This window comes from Rhinolophus sinicus, chromosome 2 (assembly GCF_057876585.1).
Source record: "Rhinolophus sinicus isolate RSI-liver-muscle chromosome 2, RSI-T2T, whole genome shotgun sequence".
NCBI lineage: Eukaryota > Metazoa > Chordata > Mammalia > Chiroptera > Rhinolophidae > Rhinolophus > Rhinolophus sinicus.
In genome coordinates this window covers 86,004,830-86,028,942 of record NC_142502.1, presented here as the reverse complement: position 1 = coordinate 86,028,942, position 24,113 = coordinate 86,004,830, and the positions used below count along the sequence as shown (strand labels likewise).

Below are 24,113 nucleotides of genomic sequence, written 5' to 3'. Positions count from 1 at the left end.
TAACAAGTACTCAGTAAAAGCCTTGTGTTAATGGCTAGCCAGGTACTGATTGTGTTCTATTTTAAAATATGTTAAAGCCAAAATCAAAAAGGCTTGTAGAAACTGATACCACCATGTATGTAGTCTCAGACTAAAGTTAAGAAGAATGAACTTTGTGGATATCAGAGAAGGAAGGTGTATTTCCTTAGGTGAGAAACTGAAAGTAGAGGCACCTTGGAAATGGAAAATCAACTAGCAGTCTGTAAAAAGAAATATATTTGTGGTAGATATTTGAATTATGATGCAATATCACTTTGGATATGAAAATGTGTATCATATTGAGCTACAGGAACTAGAAATAAGTAAATATAAAAATTCTAGCTAACATGGATTATAAAGCATTTGATTAGGAAATTCTAACTGATCTTGATTTCCTTCTTTTCAAACACCCAGATACTTCTTGTTGCTGCACAAATGGACATTTGAAAGTGCTGTTGTCAAACACTTGCAAGAATGGAGACCTCGTCAATGCTGTCCTCGTTGAATGATGAGTGTAAATCAGACAATTACATTGAGCCTCACTACAAGGAATGGTATCGAATAGCCATTGATATTCTGATTGAACATGGGTTAGAAGCATACCAAGAATTTCTTGCCAAGGAACGAGTATCAGACTTTCTAGCTGAGGAAGAAATTGATTATATTTTGAAAAATGTCCAGAGTATTGCACAAAGTGCAGCACATGGTAGTGATGATTCCTGGGATGACACCTCATCTTCAGGGACTTACTGGCCCATTGAGTCTGATGTGGAAGCTCCAAATCTTGACTTGGGCTGGCCGTATGTGATGCCTGGACTCTTAGGGGGTACCCATATAGACCTCCTCTTTCATCCACCGAAAGCACACCTACTTACAATTAAGGAAACTATTCGGAAGATGATAAAAGATGCAAGAAAGGTAATAATATTTCTATTTCTAAATTAAAAAAATTGAAACATGTGGAAAAGCACCAGAGTAGTATAACATATATGTATAATAAAATAATCTCTATGTGTATGAACCATGCTTAATGTTTTCAGGAAGTATACATATGGATACATAGCACGGTTGTACTTCCCATGTCTTGCATATCTGAGACAATGGTGTTAAGTCCCTGTTAAAGGTGGAGCTTTCCTTCTCTTCATAATGTACATACACCCAAGAGACCTTATGCCCACGAAGGATAAGGTGTGTGGACTGGGAATGAGATGATTTGATGCATTCATAAGTTCAAAGCACTTAAATTTTTCTTAATTTCTGATATGTTGTTGGCAAATCTCATGAAATTTTCTTTGTTCTCAATAGGAATCAGCCTTAAATCTTGCTCTGGATATAGTTTATGCTATTAAATAAACCATAGATGTACTTATTTCCTGAGTTGTGTGGAAACAGTATAAAATCAGGCATGATCATGTAAAATTCTGAAGGAAGGTCCTACGAGGTACTTAGCATTTTAGGGCCCCGGTGCTTTTTATTAAATATTTATATTGGCTTATAAATCTCAGAAGTTCTATTTTAGAGCTCATATTAAATTGTAGAAATTTTCTTTTAATCAATTAAATACAAATATTGAGAGTTTTCTATGTACGCAGAACCATGATAGGCAATTTGGAAACTAACAAAATTTCCTAAGCTGTTTCTTGAGCTCAACCTAGAGTTTGAAAATGTATGGACAAAAAGTTAGGATTTTTAACTGTAAAGTGTCTAGTTCTTAGTTATAGATACTGTACAATATAGAGATTTAGATCTAAAAGGGACCGTAGGATGCATACATACAAGGAGTTGCTTTCTTTCATGTCAACAAGATACAGAAATGCTAGAAAAAAAGCATGCGTTTATGAAGTACAGAAATACGAGACTCTTGAAATCCACAGTGACATGGTAACCGTTTGCAAGACAAGCAACTAAAAGCTTCGCAATCATGTTAGGGAAACACAGTGTTCTGAAGCTAATGTCAAATGTAGGCTTTGCAAAAGTAAAGTGATTATCTTTTCCCAAACCTTTTGAGCTCAAATAACCTGACTTTTTTTAGCCACACTAACTCCTTGAGCAGAATTACATTAAAGAAAGCACTAATCTATTCCAATTGTTATAAATTAACTATAGAATCAGGCACACAACAGGTGTCCACACTTTTATTGAATGAATTGAACTGTCAGTTCCATTTTCTGACTTGAACCATGAGTATTTTTAATACTGTATTATCCTGTGCTCTGTGAACATATTATACAATTGTATTTTGTAAAACAAGAGACCGAAAGGCAAGAATATACTTGTGTCCTTGTAAAGGTAAAACAACAAATATCAAGTACCAACAATTGCTAATTTCTGTTTGGGGGCACAATATGTTTTTGAACCATGATGTTGTTAAGTGAAAATTGAAAAATAAATTAGTGAAGATTAATGTTATTATTATGGTAAACTTAGTACTTATGAATTCATCAGCCTACATCATGGCTGGTTTCCTTTGGAAGACTGTATTTCTGTGATGCAAAATGAAATTCAGGAGATACTGTGACTTCTTGGGCTAGCACTCGCTGGAAACTGAACATTAGTCATAACTGTTCAATGTGTTTTCCTTTATAAGGTGACAGCTATTTATGTGGAGAGAATGTAAAAGTAACATCTTCTGCCTGGGCATTGTCTGCTGGGAGCTCTCAATGGCATTAACAAGCTGAGGAACTTGAAGTTCATACTGTAAAACAGTAGTGTTGGATTACGCTTCTCTTTCACAAAATCAAAGTGACATAAAATAAGAAAGATAAATTTTTACCTAGCCTTATTAGTTATGAGGATCAACTTTCTGCTTTTGAACTATTTTCAGAGGACAAATTCTCTTTATTGGTAACTCTCAGTGAATTGTCATAGTATTATAAAGAGGGATACCTTTTTCTCATAAAATGTTTGAATAACGTGTTTTTTAATGGACAAAAGATTCTTACCTCCAAATTTCTCAGGGAGATTCTTTTAGTAATCAACATTATGAAACTCTATGCAGATATGAGGCCAAACAAGTAGGGCTAGGAACCAGCAAAGTAGAACCCAGAAAGCCATCTCAGACAAAAATTTAAATCCATTTTCACTGTTATGTTTGCAACTGAGGTAGGGTACTTATGAAAATAAATGCCATATTATTGGAAAAATCTTAAAATAATAAAAAGAACACAAAAGCAATTTTCTTAGAGATCCAAACATTTGAAGTCTGATTATAACTACCAAATTAAACTAGTCTCTTGAGAAAGAAAATAAAAGTGGTACTATATTTTATCTGTCTTTACCGGAAATATTTTGTTTTTGAAGTTCACTAATTTATATGTGTTTGACTTGCTGACCTTAAACAAATGGTCTGATAATTCTCCAACAAAAATGGGTTTATTCAGGAACAACAAAGAATTGTAATTCTGGATTGTCTAATAGCAAACCAGGCATAAGTTCAGAGAACAAAAGAGAGGGATATTCTTTTATAGAGGAAAGGGGGGTGCTCAGAGGGGATGTTGTAAACAGAATCCATTGTAAGAGACTGAGAATTTGAAGTGTAGTGGCTTTTCATTGGCTGAGTTGTAACAGTCTTTCACTGGGTTAATGGTTCCTGGGCAAGGAGAAGATCTTCCTTCTTCCTGCTGGAGTAGTAGTACAAAAACATCTTTCTGTTGGAGAGGAAAGTAAGTCTCTTCCTGTTTGGGAACTGACAATGAGAGCTCCTCCTACGCGTCCTCCCAAATCCCAACTCCAATTTAAATGAGGTTCTGTTTATTAATCTTCACAGTTTCTATTTTAAGTAATACAATCATTCTGCTTTTATAAGCAGAATATAACCTTTATAATATTTTAGAAATCCATAGATTTGTTTTTATTGATTCATATTATTTTTGTCAGTTGTCACTTAGAAGTTGTTTAGAGGTTTTTATTCCTTTTCTTTTGCTTTCTTTCTTTTTTTCTTTTGCATGTTTACTTATTTTGTTATTTAAGAATTTTCCTTTGGGAAAATCTAATTGCAATTAACATCTTACTTGTGCCTAAAAGGCCCACATTTTTATTTACTGGCTCTTTTTCTAACCCCTTTCTATTTTCACCATGTGGTTGACATAATTACATTTGGGTCAACTTTATAAAGTCTGATAGCATCTAGCAAGACTTTTCTCAGGTAATTATTTGTCTCTCAGGAGGTGTTCCCAAGATGATATATGCATGTATTCCTAATTACTGTGAATACCTCTTAAGAAAGTATCCTCTCTAATTACTTAAAAGAAAAGTCATCTTTCATTAAAGTAATTTTTCTTCTAGCCACTCAGTGATAGATATACATAAATTATAACTTCTGATAGTCTTGAATATGTAAATGTTTAACCAGAATGCCATTTGCCTCTCTGTTTCCTAATTCTAGGCTAGCTGCTTCTATGAGATGTGAATCTTACTCTTGTGAAATATGGAATCAAGAAGACACATAAGCAAAAGTCTAGTGAGAATTAGGGCAAATTAATTTCTGAGGTGCTCTGTACTGCATTTCCTGAGTTCAGGTCTTGGTTTCTCCCTGAGTCACTGTTCCTAGGTGTGTCTGTTATGGCCGAGGGAGTTATTAGTAATACAGAGAAACATTAACTATCAAGTGGCCCTGTGGCTGCCGCTGGGAAGGTGAACAGATGATGGGGGTGTTTCCTGAGATTTGACTAGTATTATAAAAGCAGTACTCTACTACAGGCTTGATCCCAAGGGCTCTACCAATAACTAGGTATGGACTCTACAAGTCATTGCCCCTCCCCAGGTATCTTCATTTATTTAAAGATATGAAGCAAAGCCTTTTACTGTTTTTTAAGTCTAATGTTCCTGTCTGATGTTCCTATCTAAATCTAATACCGCTTAGCAACTCAAGATCATTTTCATATGTTATACTCCTTGCTGAATTAGCCATTATATGAATCAATTTTATTGTGTCATAATGTGTCACTTCCGTCTGCATTACTTTGCAACCATATCCTATTCAGGTAAATGGTATTTATGTATTTATCACTGTCTTTATTAGATTTGGCTCCTCTCTCTCCAAATGTTCTTAGTTTTTGTTAAGAATTTCCTTTTTGCTCCCTCCCTATTCCAACTCTCACTGTGAATGCTATCGTCTTTGAATTTGAATCAAAATTAGTTTCTTCCAGTAAATACCTTTTGCTTAGTCAGATTTAATGACATGATTACTCTGTGATAATTATTGGAACATCTCTCACCTCTTCTCTGAAAATAATAGATTATATATACATATATATATATATATATATATGAGAGAGAGAGAGATACCTTGTTAAAACTGTACTGACTATTGCTGTGTCTCTATGGGAATACTCTTTCTACGCCAAACTCCTGGTGCTATACAGAGATAAGGCATTCCATATTCTGCTCGATTCATTTACACACTGCTTTCCTCCACAACTACCAACAATCATTATGGTATATCGATACCATAATGATATCAAGTATATAATTTTTAAAACAGTTGCTTAAGGGAGAGGAGAGAGGAAGGAAGCTACCATGTCAAGACTCTTCAACCTTATAGCAAGATAAGAGTCTGGGATTTCCTTGATTGACTTCATGACTTTTATGGGAACAAGCTGTAGTTTCTCTCTCTCTTTTTCTTTTTTTTTTTTTTAAATTGCCCAAGTTCAAATGATGCTCTTTTTAAGAGGCTTCATGGACTGGTATGAAGGCTCCGAATCTTGGGTTGGATCCAGCTCAAACTGCTGTTTGTATTAGACATTACACTATAATCTCTGAGCTTCATTTTTTCCATTGGAAAATACTCCATAGGATCCTTGTGAGATGCAAATACTCCATAGGATCCTTGTGAGAATGGAATGAAATAGCTGACACCTACCACACATTTAAAACCCTATGTATGGTGTTAAGATGACAACTCCCTCTCTTTTTTCACCTTTTCCTCTTCCTCCTCTTATTCCTCCTCCTTTATTTTGTGGGGGAAAAAATACAGCAGTCTATATTTTTGCCTCACTATGATTTGGCATTTGTTCTTTAAAAGCAAGAGCAATGTCTAAGCTCAGTATCTAACAAGACAATATCTTACTAGGAATGCCATCTGGGATTATTAGGTTTTCAAGAAATGACTGTTCCTGAAAATACTTTAACACATTTTGAAGTACTGTAATGATTATGTACACTACATTAGTTGTAGAGCAACATAGCATTTTCCCAATGTTATTCCTTAGAAGGTTCAAATGGGAAAGTATTGATTCAACAACATAAGTATATTTGAAAATAAGACCTACTGTGAAGCTAGCTTAGGGATAGGTATTTTACATTCAGAATGTGCAAAAAAGGTATCCTCTTTTATGGAAAGCAGTTAAGTGTTGAAGAAAAAATTCTAAACCATACTTTCTTACCTAAAATTCGGAAGATCTAAAAAACGACAGTGCTCTGACAAAAAGCTAAGGGAGGGAGAGCATATCCTATACATCAAAAGAGAAAAATTTTCCATTTTCATCTAGAGTTTTAAAACTTATAATTTTATTAGACTTTTAAATAAAGACATTATACAAGGGTTTCATATTTATAAAAACCCAAAGTTTTGCAAAATTTTAAAGTTCATATTATTATAGACTTACCATTTGATGTCAAAATTTGGTTTAAATATCTCTGAGATTATGAAGTATTATTACCTACTAAATATTTCTGATATAATTCAAAAAGTGATAATTAACATTATTTAAGGCCTACCTAAACTAATTAGTCTTCTTGGCTTAAAAAACTCTGCTTTCTTGATAGTGGTGCTACTTTATCCTTTGTTGATGCAAAAAAAGATCAAATATGAAAATAATAAAAATACAATTTTTAAACGAGATCTTCAATTTGGTTGCACATTAAAGTCATTCGTAATTTATGAGAGGCAGATGTTTTACCAGACAGTGTGTTATCTTATAAAATCTAAAGATCACCCATGATTTTTATTTTTGACAAAATTTCATTTGAAGATTGACAACTTGGGAAAGAGTTTAGCTTCAAAAAGAAAAAAAAAAAAAAGAATTGCTCTGGCTTGATAATATTAACTTATACCTCTCTTTATTAATTGTTGGGGAAAAAATTAAAATTTGAGTTATTTCAGAGTGCATATGATTTATCTGATTGAGGAAAATGTTTTTAAAACCATTTTCTCTGCTCAGTTTTTACCCTTTGGTACTCTTTAATTATTTTTTCCCAAAATAAATTGTGAGAAACAATTCCTATAGGGAGTGCATTTTGTAGGTACAATCTTCCTATTAAACTCTGAGGGATTGTTATAGACTATAGGGAAAAAAAAATAGTTCTGTGTATTCTCAGATCTCTGAAGTAGAATTCTTATTTTTTTATGATTATTTCAGTTTACTCATTATCCTTCCTGTCACAGGATTAAAATAAAACCCAATCACTTATTTACTTATTGAAATATGTAATATTTTTTGGACACCACATCTTTAGTAGTTTGTTGCCATGGCAAAACTGACTGTTATCATAAAACTTTATGTGCATAAAATACTGTGTTTTCCAAATGTCTAAATAACACCTGAATTCCATATGTATAGAGTTTAGCAGTCTTACAAACTCAGATGCCTTTAGGGCTAAGCCAGAAAAATAACCCTGCAGAGGAGAAGGGGGCAAGAGGTATTCTAATAGGGAGTGAAAGGAACATGGAGGAAGAGAAGATAACTTGACTGTGTAGGAATTTTTGTTTAAAATGTTATAAATAAAATATAGCTTACAGGTGAATGTGATGATAAGCTTAGGACTCAGGTACGCATTGAGGCATCTTATCAAAAGTTAACTTTCATAAGAATAAGGGGACATAGCTTTCCTTTACTTATCTGTCTTCCTAATGAGACGTAAAATGTAATGGAGGATAGCTATAGGAGCCTTTCTGAGGTGCTGAGGGCTGCAACACCAGGCTGACATTCTGTATTTAAAGGAGTCTGCCTGCTCTTCTATGGTTGCCACAAATTCATCATGTGGTGTGTATGCTTTTACATCAATTATTCATGTGTTTTAACTAGTACCCTTCAAATTATTTTGAACAATTTGGTAGGACTTTATCATCAGGACTAGAACTGGCTTCTGACTTTGAGTAATGGACTTATATTATAGAATCTAGTTACAAGTAATATTTATTGAGCACTTAGGTGTCACACCTTGTGTGAGGCACTTGACGTGCGTTACCTTAAATTGACTTTCACTACCACCCTGTGAAATATGTCCTTTTATCATTCGTATTTTACAGATAAATGATCTGCTTTCTTGTGATAGGTATGACTCTAGTCCATGGTAATAATCCACAATGATCATAATTGGAAAGTAATAATGACTACATATTCCTAAATGGAGTATTAGTGGACCTAGTTGAGAGGGTCTAGGATTGAGACCAGTTGGTGATGTGGAAGTATTGGTTTCTCCCTGAGCCAGGTACAAGACCATTATGGGGTTGCTATTAGAAGTCAGAAGTAACATACCTGGAACTAACAGAAAGTTATACGAGGTCTGAAAATTAAGTTTGCAAACTCATCCTAGAAAAAGTGCTACATATCTCATTGCTGAATAGGACTATGGTCACCTTTGAAGTACTCTCCTTGGGAAGCTATGGCCTGATACCAGCACCTAGTCCACCCTTCAAAGTAATTTTGGAACTCTTTTTCTGGAATGGCCATCAGATCTGTCACTATATTACCCTTAAGTTCCTGAATGTCATCAAAATGTCTTCGTTCAGTATTTCCTTTATCTTCTGGTAGAGAGAAGTCATTGGGGGCTAGATCAGGTGAGTAGGGAGGGTGTTCCAACACAGTTATTTGTCCACCCACTATAAATTCCCTCACAGACAGTGCCCTGTGAGCTGGTGCGTTGTCGTGATGCAAAAGCCATGAATTGTTGACGAAATGTTCAGGTCATCTAACTTTCTCACACAGCCTTTTCAGCACTTCCAAATAATAAACTTGGTTAACTGTTTGTCCAGTTGGTGCAAATTCCTAATGAATAATCCCTCTGATATCAAAAAAGGTTAGCAACATCATTGCAATAGGTTCATGAACTTAATTGTCAGTCCTCCCAATAAGTAGATGAGGTGTAGTGCCTTGAATGCACTGAGAAGAAATGGGTTCTCTGAGTTCAAATATAGGGAAAAGTAAAAGAAAGACAGTCAGACAGTGAAGTTGTCTTTTGGCCTCTGCTGTTTTCATCTTTGAGGGGCTTCAGTCAGTCTTTGACGAGTCTTACAGGTGGAAAGCATGGCAGGCAAAAATCTTTCATTAAGCAAATATTTATTTAATGCCTACTGTGTGTCAGGTACTATTCTAAATTCTGGGGATATACAAGAGAATAAAATACCAAAGAAACCCTACCTTTGAATGGAGTTTACATACAAATGGGGAGAGAAATAATAAGCATAACAAGGATTGCTATGGAGAAAAACAAATCATAAATATGGTTGGGTAAGGAGGATTGAGGGTTGTGGTAGGGGTTAGTTTGCAACTTTAAATAGGGTTCTCATGTAGGCCTCATTAAGAAAGTGTCATTGGAGTCAAGATTGGAGGAAAGAGGGAATGAGCCATACATCTTTTTTTGTGGGCAGAGCAGACTAGACATATGTTGAGCTTTAGGGCAGGAGCATGGCTTCTTGTTTGTTAGAGAAACAATAAGGATGATAGCTGCTGAACCCAAGAAAGCAAAGGGGAGGTGAGTCAGTGAGTTCAGATAGGTAACATGGATGCCAGACCATAGAGATCTTCATGGGCCATTATAAGGACTTTGGCTTATGCTCTGTGTAAAATGGGGAGTCATTGAAGAATTTTGAGCCAAAGAGAGACATGACCAATTTCAAATATGCTGTATTTTAGGAGGGTACATCTAGTTGTAGTAGTGGAAATTGACTATAGGATCTAAAGAATAAGTCTCTCAGAGGCTATCAAAATGATTCAAATGTGAGATGATGGTGTCTTACATGGTTAGGATGGTAGCTGTGATGTTTAGATTTTGGATATATTTTGAAGGCAGTAAAATGTGAGATGAATAAGCTGAAGAACATAAGATTACTCCAAAAATTTTGGCCTGAGCAATTGGAATGATGGCATTATCATTTGAATTTGGCAGTAGAGTCATTAGAGGGTTGGAATTAGGAAGCAGACACACAGGCCAAATTGCAGAGACTTTAAGTTATCATTTTCACCACAGCCATGAAGTGGTTGACCAATAATCCCAGCCACCAAGACCTGCAGACATGTCTAAGTAGAAATTAGGGTTCACATTAGAATCTAAACATAGAGTGACTGGACTTTGAGATCAGTCCTGATTCTGAGGGTGGAGGTGAGGGATGGCATTAGAAGTAACTTGGATAAGATTCAAATACAGAGAAGTGGGTAATTACAGAGTGTATGATAAGAAGTAGACCGACTGGATGCTGACCCAGGACCTGATAACACAGATTATATAACCTCCTGAGAAGTAGAACCTCCCAAAGGCAATTATTAAGCAACTCCCATGTGCTGGGTCAGATGAGTGAAAAACAGAATAAGAAACTGGGAAGATATCACTTTTTTTGTAGGTCGTTTTGGGGGAATACATTTTGAGGAGTAGGAGATGTAGGGTGGGGAGCTTGGCATTTTCAAACAGGGAATGTGGGGGGAGTAGAGTTGCATGGAAGAAAGGAAGGTAGGAGTTGTTGAGAGAGGTAGGTTGAGATCAAATTGTGAAGGTCCTTCAATCCAGCTTTGTGGATATGGACAGTGGGAAGTCATGAAATGTTTTTGAGTAAGTCAGTGATGCCATCAAACCTGACCTTGGACATATTAACATTTTGTTGGTTAGTTAAAATGTAGAGGAAAATATAAAACAGGTTGTAACATGTTGGGCTAACACTCACCAATAAGCAAACAATAGCATGAAGCTGACCAAAATTCAATATAAAGTACAATGTCATCTTGAAGAGAACATATCATCAATTTCCTGCTAGAATGGAAAAAAAAGATAACTACATACTTAATTCTGTATCTTAAGGAAGGTGATTTTTGAGGTATTAAAGCTATATTTTAAATGTTTTTATTTAAGTCAATAAAATTTATTTCTGTACAAAAATTTTCAACTATATACACATAGTTTAATTCTACATATAGTTATTGAATCCCTATTAGATCATCCAAGTGGAAGAGGAAACACTTCAAGTGGTTTATAGTCTAATATTTGGGGGATGTGCTAAAAGATTCATGGGAGATAGCAGGACACAATGGTGTAGACCTATGAACATTTATGTGAGTGACCTACATATTACGAAGGGTCTGGATTTTTTCCCCACCATTTTATTCTTTAGGCATCAGAATATTATGGAGATAGTTCCTGAAGTTTCAAAGTAGAAGCATTTTGATATAGATAAAATACCGTCAAAATATTTATTGGCAAACACAATAGTGTTTGTTTACTAGTTCAACTTATTCGGTGAACAAATGTATTATAATAAGGGTTTATTTTTCTTATCAGAGCACATATATCCCTTATATAAAATATGGAAAAAATACAGGAAAGGGTTAAGAAAATAAAATTCGGAGTTTTCTACATTGTAATATAAATAGATGGATAGAGAACTACATATGTATATGTGTGTGTAGGCATTTTAACACCTTATATCGATCTCTGAAATAGAATGTTCATATGTAACGTACTGAGATCATACTGGAGGCTAGGTATAAAAATTTGTTTCCTGCTTTTTTTACTTAGGATTTTTCCCATAATAAAATATTTGTACTGCTAATGGCATAAAAAAAGAGTATCTGGTACTGATAATGGCATAAGAAAAGAGACAATAGTGGGAGCTGCCTGCCCTGGGTGCAGGTAGTAAGGAAGCTCATTGTCTCTAGGGCATTTAAAAATAATGCTAAGATTGGCTAAAAGGCAGTCTGCTTTTTATTACACCATGTGCTGGTAAATAATATCAGTGATACTATGCTCCTCCTCACAAGGGCAGACCCTGCTGCCTGCAGGACAGAGCCCTACCCCTCCTCTCACCCCTTAGTACACCAGTGCTGATATAAGGAGAGTTTCATGGTAATCTTCCTATAGAAATGAAGAGAGCCTCATAACTGTTTTTGTGTAACCATTAGCCACTCAATAATTAACTGACTCTTGAAGTTTTCGAAGCAGAAAATCAGTAAGTGTACATTTTCTTTCACAACCCAAATCTTCCCTTTGGGCTGGATTAATTTCTTGTCAATAATCACATTTTGATTCCCCCCCCAAGAATTCAAACAAATATTTTAAACAAGTAAATAAATGTGAAAGGCAAAAACATTGCCACTTGGCTAAATATCAATCCAATATTGATACTGGAAAATCCATAATCATGAAAAAAAATCAGTATCTGAGTCCTAGAAGTCATATTAAAGTTTACAGAAATTCTGGAGCAGTTAGTAAATATCAGTCAATCAATCAGTCAATCAATCAATCTGGGGTTTGTGACTATGTAGTCTTTTTACAAATGGGCAGTTGGAAATTGAGAAAGTCCAAAAGTCCAAAATCACCCAACTGATTAGTAACTATCAAGTCAAATAGTATTCAGCCATCTCGATTTCCATTCAAAGACTCTTTTACATCATGCTACTTCTCTACTGGGAAGGAGAACTAAATTTGTTAATGACGTTAATAATATCTCACATTTATTGAGTGGCATGTGCCGGGCAATATTCAGAGCTCTTTATGTATATTAACATTTATGTTCACAACTTCTCTGTTGCCTCCTTTCGGTGGTGAAGACCAAAGAGATTAAATAATTTATACTAGGGTTTAGAAGTAGGAAATGGCAACATTGGTATTTTGAACTCATACAGTGGACCCAGAGCACATAACGATCAGTATTACCTTTGAAAGGCCACTCCATGCCGGTAGCATGCAAACAAACTGAATTCTCACAGCACTTTTGTGTGGGTACTGTTACGTTCGATTTCCGATTATCCATCAGATAGAGTTCAACTCAATATGCATGACATATATGTGTTTCTTCATGTTGAAAGAGGCTCTGCATGCATTCTTACGTTTGTGTTTTGTCTCTTTCCATCTCCCTTCTGTCACCTTATATTTTATTCTCTGGGCCTTCCGTGGCAGCTTAGCACTTCCTAAATTTGTACATGATCATTCCCCTCTTTGGAGCATCCTTTCTCACATTCTTCTCCTCCCATTCATCTTTTAAAATCTATGTTAAATTTTACTCATTTCATTGAGCTCTGATCAATTCCTTTTCCAGACTTTAATGAGTTGCCCTCTAGGCCACTGTCACCGTATGCCATGGTGCTTTGATTTTAGATAAGCTATAGTCTTTATTTTGTTGTAGGGCCTAGGATTCTTGCTATGGATTTTCTTTTCTTTTTAACATATTGTAAAGTCAGCTGGCTTTTATTGTTGCTAATTTTTCTATATCTTTTTATCTATGTCTGCCTTTAAGACTTTCTTTCTATCTCTCATTTTCAGTAGCTTTAATATGATGTAACTAGGTGAATACTTAGTTTTCTTTTTTTTTTCTTTTTGCTCCTTGATATACTAGACCTTGAAATGTGTCTTAATGTCTATCTGCTGTTTTAGAAATATGTGAGCTAGCAGCTCTTCAAATATTGCTTCTGCCTTATCCTATTTCGTTTGCTCTCCTAGGAATTCTAATTACAGGTATGATACACATCTTTGTTTCTTCATTAAACACAATCCATATGTATTCCATATTCCATATTCATTTGTGGAATTGCAAAATTTTCTCTCTACTTAATTTTGGATGTTTTCTATATAGCTATCTTTAAGTCATTAATCCTTTCTTCATTTGAGTATTATTTACTATTAAACTCATTTGTTGTGGTCTTAATTTTGCTATTGGTATTTTTCAGAGGCATTTTTTAGTATTGGTATTTATTGGTATTATTCTTGAATACCTCAGTAACAGTTATTTTAAAATCTGTTTCTGATAACACCAATATCTGGATCATCTGTAGGTCTGTTTCCATTTTCTGTTTTTGTTTGTTCATTTGTTTGTTTTGCTTTGGTCATTTGGTTCTGTCCTCTCACATGTTTGGTATTTTTTGATTGAATGATGGATATTTAGTATGAGATGTTGCAAAGGTTATCTCCTTTAGAGAGGATTTACTTTTGTTTCTTTCCTTGGGTTTGACAGTTAAAGTAAGGGTAAATCACCTTATTTCACACAGGAATTGAGATTATTATGAGGCTGAGATACAGTCTTTTAGATTAGCGGTCTATAAATTTTTACTTATTCCTAGAGTAACTCTTCTGGGATTTCCTTTAAACACTGGAGGTGTTTACAGGGACCCCTCTTTCTTGGAAGAATCTGAACTCCAATTTTTAACCTTCCCAGTATGATTGTCAAAAACTTTCTTAAGCTTTTTATCCCCATGTCAACTTCCTTCTGTTTGATTTCTCCTTCTTTTACTCAGTGACAATTTAGGATTTGTCAACTGCCTTAAAGTCAGTAACTGTGTAGAATCTTGAGTTTACTTTATTGTGATTCCATTTTCTATATGAGTTGGAGTCTTCAAGTCCTTTTGCCTCTGTGGCACTGGACTGCAGTTTCTGTTTTTTTCATCCCTCTGAGATTGCTGAAAAGTACTTTACCACAGTTGACTGTTTGCCCTCAGTTCCTTGTTCTGTGAATTGGCAAAAGTGAGAGAAAAAAAAAAAAAAGTGAAAAATTGGCAGGAAAACTTTAGCTTCCCTCATTATTTCTGTTTTATCTATGATCTTGGTCCCACCAATCCTACCTGCCTTTATTTTTTGTTTTCCAGCCCTTATCATTGTTTCCAGTAGGAGAATTGGTCTAATACAGCTATCATAGTCTTGTATTAGAAGAGTCCCTTTCATTTTATTTCGAATGAATTAGTAGGATTAAATATCAGAAAATCATGTAAATTTAAGAAAAAATTATGCATATCTTGGATATATATTAAAGGAGTTTAAAATAAAAAGAAATAAGCTGTCACTATTAGTTTTTCATTAATGTGTACATCCACACTGCCTCATTTTTTAAGGGAGAGACCAAAGAAATTGAGAACCCAAACAATTATTTAAAAATAACACTTTAGGAAATGTGACCGAAGGAATGCATTCATCTGTTACATATATGAAATTCTCCCCTCAATCCCAGAAGTCAAAAAATTTCATTTTTTTTCCTGCTAACTATGTACCAGTATATTCAACTCATGTATCCATATCAGTAAGAAAAAAAGAGTGATACTATTTACCCGAAAATAAGACCTAGCCGAACAATCAGCTCTAATGCGTCTTTTGGAGAAAAAAATTAATATAAGACCCAGTATTATATTATGTGATGTTATGTGATGTTATATTATATAAGACCCAATCTTATAGTAAAATAAGACCGGATATTATATTAATTTTTGCTCTAAAAGATGCATTAGAGCTGATTGTCTGGCTAGGTCTTATTTTCGGAGAAAGATAGTAAAAACAATTTTTTAAATTACACTGTTTATCATGGGGCTGAACATTTAAAACCTGATGCAATATCTTTATTCTCTTTAAACACTAAGGGTTGCTTCTCTGGATAAATACCTGATGCTTCCTAACTGTGGACTTTCCAGATGATGTCCTTTAAACTTCCAACTTTTCTACCTCAAAAGCTTAATTTCAGCTACCCTATCTTCTGATATTTTCTTCAGAGGAAATTAAAATCTCTAATTTTAACTCCCCACCCCCTCAATTCTATCACCTTGATTTTTATACCATTAATTGGTATTTATGTTTATTTCCCTTCTGCTTCTAAGATGACACTCCTCTAGAGTGAGTTGCTTGCCTCCATCCATCCTTTTATCATTTCTTTCTAGCTTTCTTTATCTCTTATTTTTTAACCATTATACTTCTGTAAGTAATTTCTGTCAAGTGTCTCTACTTTCTTATTTCTCTTTCCTCTGAAAACTGCAGTCTGGATTTCTCTGTCGTTCCTCTCCTAAACTGGTGCCTCATAGGACACCGTTGTCCACATGGTCAAGACATGCCAGCAACCTTCTAATAATAACCAGTTCCTTTCACTTCTCTGTAAGTAGCGTCCACCTTTAATTCTCTTCCCATTGGTTTCTATGATAGTTCTCTTTCTTCATTCTTTTCCTGTACTTCTGACTATTGTTTCTTAATGTCCTTTGGTAATTCTCTTTCCTTCTCCTGAAAGTGAATATTTAAAAGATTTCTATCCTTGGGTCTCTTCTCTTTCTGCATGTTATTCCTTAATGCTGCTTTCCACTTCCACACCGTCAGCTCCTCCTGCTGTTTACAACTCTGTTTGTCTTCTGAATGTCAGCGTTTAATTCTAGCTGACAGTCCAACATCTGGACTTGTATGACCCACTGGGCTTTCAAATGCAGTCTGTCCAAAAAAGTAACTACAAGTTAATGCAGCTTACGGAACTTTTCTCCTGTCTTCTGTCTCTGTAAAGGTGTCATCGCTTCCTTAGAGACCACCAAGGCCACAATATCTCGGAATCACCTATGATTCATCCCTCTCTCATCTTATACCTCCAGTTTTGTCATCAGGCAGTGAAGTTTGGACTTCTGCCACATCTACCTCTTCCTAATTCTCTCTGCGCTGCTGCCACCCATGTTCTGCTCTCTACTTTTCAGGCTAATTGCAACAGACCCTTGAACTCATCTTGCTGCATAATAATTCTGCTCTCTCTGGTACTCAGGCACTTGCTGGAGTGATCAGTAACCATGGTATTCTTTTCTGATTACAAACCTCTGTATCTGTGCATTCTGCAAGGCCCACAGATGCACAGACCTCATCCAGCATCTGTCTTTCTGCTGCTATTTTCTACCTTGAAATCTTTGCTTTTGCCCTGGCCTTTTCCAGAAATACTCTTCTCCACCTCTACCTACTGATATTGCACCAAATTTTAATGTTACATGTGCTACTTTTAAAATATGTCTACAACTCTTCAACAGTCCTCCCTCCAAAAGGGGGAGCTGAGTTTCCTTCCCATTGAGTGTGGTCTGGACATAGTGACTCCCTTCTCATGAATAGAACATGGCAGAAGTGATGATGTGCCCAGGTTGTAACAGACACCTTGCTTCCCCCTTTCTCTCTTTTGTTTACTTGTTCTGGGGGGAAGCCAGCTGATGTTTCATGCGGTCACTCAGCAGTTTATATAGAAGCTCATGGAGCGAGGAACTAAGATCTCCTACCAGCAGATAAGTGAGAGAACCATCTTGGAAACAGATATTCTTCATAGCCAACTTTAGGTGACTGCAGCCTTGACTCTGAGCCTATCCACCCAGCTAAGCCACTCTCAAATTCGTCACCCACATAAACTATGAGATAATGTATATACATACATACATACATACATATATATATTTCTAAGCCACTAAGTTTGGGCATAATTTGCTCTGCAGCAACAGATAATACAGGAAGCCTGATCTTTACTAGTGAGATGAGATTACTCCTGAGAATTCTCTTGACCTATGCCACTGACATGTTCTTTGACACAGTTTATTTGTATTGTAGTTATTAATTCATTTTATAATGTGGTGTATTAGGGCAACGTTTTGCAAGTCTAAACTGTTTAATAAACTAAGTAAATATAACAGAGCTTAAAATCCTAACCAAATTTCTAATATCAGTTTAGTAACTTAACACTTTATATCTTGGGAGAGTTCTTGATATGAATGTTTACCATCACCTGATAGGTCTGAAAAGACATTCTCAGCATCTTAAGTTTTACATTTCCAATTACGATATGTGTCCAACAGACATGAAGCAATTTAAATATTGTAATCCTACTAAATCAAGTTCAGAGCCAATTTCTAAATTAAATCTAAGGCTGAATACCTGAACAAAGTGATATAGCTGGAAAGTTACTCTGTTTATAAAAACCTTCTAAAGTTGAGCACCAACGATTCTCCTTTGATACTTGTTCAGAGAAATATAACAGTAATCACCAAAGAATATTTTGCAAATGTGTATATGTGTGAGGCCTCAATATTTACTACTATAGGCATCTTACTTCTCTCTCCATTTTGGAAGTGATCTGACATTCTTATTACCTTAAGTGTTACAAGCATTAAAATATAATTGGTTTCTTGTCACCTTATTTTAACCCGAATCAGTATGTTTTCTGGTGGTCAGAGAACAGTACTCTTTAATTAATTCCGTGAAGGAAACTGTTCTTTCCCATTTGAATGTTTATATTTTTCTATAGATGGTTAATGTAAGGGTGAAGGAAAAGAGCTCTTTCTAGGCTCATATTTAACAGCATGTCTTTTGCACTTCAGTCACATAAATGCCGTAGTATACATAGCTATTGGTCTTCAGTGACTGCAGTGTTCGTTGATTTGGTGTCTTTCCCAAGTATTCCATATATAAATTCAGGAAGCAGTGTCTCTACCAAGAATTTACAAACTCCAAGTCCTAGAAGCATTTTCTTTTCTAATAAAATAGTGGTCAGATGCTACATACAGTCTATTTGGATTCTGATAAATATCTTGATATTTTTAGGATGACAGTCTCATAGGTAAATTGGGGAAATATAATCTGCTTTCTGTAACTTCGTATGTGTGTGGTGTTTACCAATAAAAAAAAAAGCATATGCCAAAAACATACAAATACAATCTAGTTTATACAGGTGTCTTATATTTGAGAGAATATACTTGAAGCGATTTTAATTAAAAATATGTGTCATCTTAGAGATCTTAAGAGACAGAACTCTACAGGGGTTTGTCCACAACCATCTGGTATTTGAAAAAACATTTTTGTTTTGGACTGGAATAGAATACACAGCCTATTCCTTAAGTTTTCAGTAGATGATGTATTGGAAAGGGTAACAGGCCCTTGGAATTTATGAGTCTAATGAAGATTGGCTTTGTTTGGCCAGAAAAGTATCAGAAATATGCAGGGACAAATCTGACATAAAACCTTTCAGAAAGAAACTTCAGGATATACAGATGTACGTATGTGGCAGCTTGGGGCAGTCATTATGAGATGAGCTCTGGATCCAGACTGCCTGACCTTGAATCTCACTCAGCTCAATTGCTTAACTTTTACTGTGTGCTAAGTATGATGCTACGAGGCTAAAAGATCATTTTATTTGATCCTTGAAAATACTCAGGGGTATATTTTATTGTACCATTTTTCAGATCAAAGAACTGAAATTTCAAGAAGTAATGCACGAAGGTGAACAAGTCCTATGTGGTAGATCCAAGACTAAAACCTAAGTCTATGATTTTTTGCCAGAATGTTTACAAATACTTTATTATTGTAAACCCTGAAACTCAGAAAGGGAAAAACAACAACAATAATAAGATCCCAAATCTGGATTGGTGAGATTGGGCATTACAAGGCGATATTGAAGTAATGATTTCTGTTGAGCTGGAGAGATCACATTTTGGTTAGACTGGAACAGATATGTTCTTGGGAAGATAAAGGGATAGATTTAATACCATGTCAAGGTCTCCTCAGTCTATCATTTTAGTCTTGCATAAAATTATATTATACTTCGTTGTACTTTCTTGAGACTTCTACATTTCTTTTTAAAATACATGTGTATCTTTTTTCATCCTTAGGCATATGTGCCAGTTTGAGGTTCTGGCTTTTACTTTCACAAGCAGTGTGTGTCCAAACACAGTTGCTATATCAGAGAGTTTTAACACACACTCACTTATCAAGGCATCATATATTCTGGAAATAAACATGAAGTTCATGTTCATAGTTTTTACTTCATATGTGTTGTTTTTGTTGTTCTGAAACAAATAACCAATAACATGGCATACATTAAAATCATTTGTTAAAATATTTTATCAATTGCTTAAACTAAAAGTATATACCTAGCATTCCAGATCTGGCTGTGTGTTTATAGCATCTATCTAGATTGATTCAGAGAACCAAGAAATAAATAAATCAGCCCTAGAATATCCAAAATAGACATGAAGAAAAACTACAGCTTTTTGGTGAAACAGGCCTTTGCGTTCAATCCCAGAGCCAATTTAGCCTTATTTTACACACAATTCAAATAAGCTCCCCAATTTTTCCCGAAGCAGATCAGATTACAAGTATTATGTTACACTATAAGGAGACACACTGACAAGAAAAGCATTAGCTTGACATCCTGAAAACACCTGAAAAACAGTAATAAACATACAGAAGTGTATCATAAGCATAGCAATTAAGGCCCTAGAAAATAGTGATTGCTACTGCCAACAACTTTTAAAATTTTTACTGTCTTAGAGTACATTTAATTAACACCAGATTTAAATTATATTCAATATGCTGTGCTTGAGAAGTCAGGGAAGATTATTGTACATTTAAGAATGTTTTCCATTTAAAATTGATAGAATAAAAACAAAAATAGTTTGGTGCTTAAAGTCACATTTCTTTAAAGAGCAGGAAAACTTGAGTGGTTTGGGTTTACGTACACTAGCCAAAATCCTTAGAAGGATGTTCTTTAATAAAAATCAATTATATTTGTTAAAAATTAAGCATGATTGACTATTACAGTCAAGTCTAGATTCTTAGAGGTCACATGGAAACAAGAGGAATGTAAAATAGTATGAAAATGATTTGACACCATCCTAACTGTTAGTATTTAGCTAGAAGTTGTCTCTGTATTTCCCTTACTTGAGTCTTTTTGTTGTTGTTGCTTTTGTGATTGTTTTCCTGTTCGACACTGCTACAGTCCTTCCCATGTCCTCTGTCTGAGACCTTTGAGGTTACGTACTACCTTCAACAGACTAGGGAGAGCTTTACCAGCTAATACTGCTGTACGTGGCATGGCAGGAACCCGCCCTGTGACCAAATGGAAAACAACAACTGCATCTGGATAGTAGGGAAACCACAGATGGGAAGAAACTATGGGTACCATGATGAATCTGAAATAATATTTATTATCTTCGTGCTGATAATGGCAGCCTTGATTGCCTTCTTATATAGTCTGAATAGTTTAAATGGTGTAAATAGGAAAGCCTTTAAATGAGTTTAAAATGTCTGACATGTACTTACATATTGTTTTTTCGACAAATATCATATGGGGAGTAAGGCTAAGAAAATGTTCTCAGAACTTCTGATAGAAATCCTAATAACAATGTCCATCTGAGAAATTCTGCAGATGTCTGGGAAAAGACAAAAGAACACAGACACCCAACTGTTCCATTAGCTGTCACATTCAGATCAAAGGGTTCAAGCTTTGGTTTGGTGGAATTATATTCTGGGACGTCTTAGTCACTGTTTTTGTTGTTTTTTGTTTTTGTTTTTTGTGGACTGGTAGGATAATGTGACAGCAAAAAAGACATGTAAGTAACACTAAGATATCTAACAGAAGAAGGATTCAGTATAATAGCTCACACGCCAGTTCACAGCCAGCAGTGTTTTCGGCAAGCAGGTATAGATTAGACATTTACAAAATAGAAATAGTCCCTGTTCTATTCTCCTAATGAGCCACCTTAAGGTTTAAGGAATTTCAGTGTTATAACTATAGCATAATCAAATAAAGTAATTGTTTTGGCCAAAGAGAAGACCCGAATAAGGAAAATATCTAAATTATTATAACATTTTTACCTATCATTATTCGTGTCAGCGAGAGGGAAGTTGCCCTTCTACCTGTCTTGAGTTCTAGCAGCTGGGCTACTAATTAAATTGACACAAGGCAGAATAAGAGGAGAAAAGCCCAAGTTTTATTACATGTGCACAGGAGGGTTAAAAGAATAATTTTCTGTGAGAGAAGTGGATCAGGTCATTTATTTATTTGTCCATACATAAGGAAACAAGAAATTTGTGAAGATTTGAAAGACAAGCGTGAGATTTAGGGTACTTAGTAAGGAATTTAAGTAGATGTAGGTTTAGGGAAGTAAGTTAGTAAGAATAACAAGGGTTTGTTAACAGAGGTTTTAGGGCTCTAGATTTTTTATCTTTGGCCATAAGACTATCTCTTCCTTGTCTGACTGCTCCTTCAACCTTTAAGAGCAGGGAGGGTACTTTTCACATGACATTTTCTGCATTTAGAGAGAAGCAGGAGAGTCGGGAGTTCCTCAGGCTCCTGCTGCTTCTCAAGTGATTTTAATTTGAAATAATCAATATGGCATTGTGGGATATTTGGGGCCCCAACATCAGGTATTCCAAAAATCATCATATCACCTATATACCTTGGTTGTATATAACTAGCACATTTTTCTTGCCTTCCTTTACTCAGGTTGACCTTTCTTAGAGTGGCTAATGTTATTTTTTCCCCCTTCTTTGGATGTTTAAAATTTTTTGCTTAAGTAGGATTTCCAAGGGTCCCACATACATATGGTATAGCTCTATATATCCCTTGGGAATTAATGCCTGCGATACACAAGAAGCTTGTGGCATACTAGAACCTGCCTATTGCTGCTATCTGATGTGTTCCGAGTTCACAAAAGAATTCCCTATGTGCCCCAAAGCAGTGCAGGATTAACAGGATTCCTGGGGAAACTAGCTCTGTTGGGTATGAAGCAGGCTCAGTGCTCTCTTCTCTTTGCAGAGACTCAGACTCCACAATGGCTGGTGTTTGTAGGTCATTTGCTACTTGGTGAGGGCAGAAAAAACAAAGGGCTACCTAGCCTATCACAATCACTTGTCTTCTGGACATTTCCACTGGAGTGTTTCATATATTCCAAGCTTAGTACTACTTCCCAACTTGAACTCCTTATCTGTACCCTCCCTTCCAAATCGGGTATTGCATTTATATTTTTTGATTGGCATAGTGGTATCACCATTTTATCATGTGTTCAAAACCGTAACCTTGAAATCAATTTTTTTTTAACTCCTTCCTCTCCCACATACTTTCCCCTATCCCCATGCAAATTTTTATCAAGCTGTTTTGATTCTATCACCAACACATGCCAAGTTGGCTCTATCTGCTCTGTCCCCAGTGCCATCTGCTCTGCTTCAGGCTGGCATAGGTCTCTTGCCTGGACTCTTTTGAGAACCTCTTAACTTATCTCTCTATTCTCCTGCAGGGTTCCTTCCTGTTGATTTCTTTGTAACCTTCAAGTTTTAATTAACAGATATTCTTTGCTAAGCATTTCCCCAAACTTTCCAAGTTAGTTCAGTATTGCCTTCCATGTTCCTAGCACAACTTTTGTAACAATCCTGCTGTGATTCAAATCTTTGTTTATGCCCCTGTTTCTCTAACTAGACTTTGAAGTTCTTGACAGAGGAATGTTATCTTATACACATTCAAATTCCTAGCACATCGTAAACGCCTAGCATATTTTTAAAATAAAAATGAGAAATACAAAAGGTGAGTTCTGATGAGTCATGAAACCAAACTTAGTTGTATAACGTGATAAAGTAGAAATTAGGAAGGTTTTACTATTATATTTTAAACAGATATTACATACAACATTTGTGTGAATGAGAAAATAGGTGTAAGATTTTCCCAAACATTTCTCTTTTAAGCATTTTAAAAATCACAAGCAAGAAGAATTTTGCACTGATATTTCAGGATATAGTAGGAAATGCAGCAATTCTATGCCTCTTCAAAATACTCGTTTTATCTTTTGTCATACTTAACAAGCTCCATGCTCTCTTTACTTGGTTCTGTCAGTGTTCTGTTCCAAAGCTAGTGGAAATTGCCAGTTTGAATGCTGTTCAAATATTCTTACATTTTGGTGACTGAAAAATAAGTTGAGCTCCTGGGGCCAAATGACCTAGAGTATAATTCTTAAGCATAATGAAATTAAGTGATTCAGGTGAAAACAAACAAAAACCTGATATATGAAACAGGTTAAAATAGTTTATCTCATTACATATATATATGTGTATATATGTGTATATATATACATATATGTATATATGTATATATACATATATATATATATACACACACATATATACACACACATATACATATGCATATATATGTAAAAAGTCTATGTATACATATACGTACATATATACATATATAATATATAGTTTACAGATGATTACAAAATGCAGTATCACATTTAACATAGCCTAAGATTTTGTAAAAATGCACAACAGGTATGCAAAATGTAATTATGTACCTAAAGTTATTAATGTAATATAGCATACTTAATGGTGGGGCTTTCAGCTTTTAATATCTTCATACAAATACC

General features: G+C 35.2%; 1 protein-coding gene across 3 annotated transcripts in view; it reads left to right on the top strand.

Moving 5' to 3' along the window:
- The window catches only part of SACK1B (scaffolding CK1 anchoring protein B), a 79,262-nt gene that overhangs the window by 18,100 nt on the left and 37,049 nt on the right, over positions 1 to 24,113 (top strand). For all 3 annotated transcript variants that reach the window (XM_019734580.3, XM_019734579.3, XM_019734578.3), the window contains exon 2: positions 433 to 936. In XM_019734580.3, coding sequence (XP_019590139.3) covers positions 493 to 936 — 444 coding nt within the window. In that variant the 5' untranslated portion in view covers positions 433 to 492. The remainder of the gene's footprint in view (positions 1 to 432; positions 937 to 24,113) is intronic.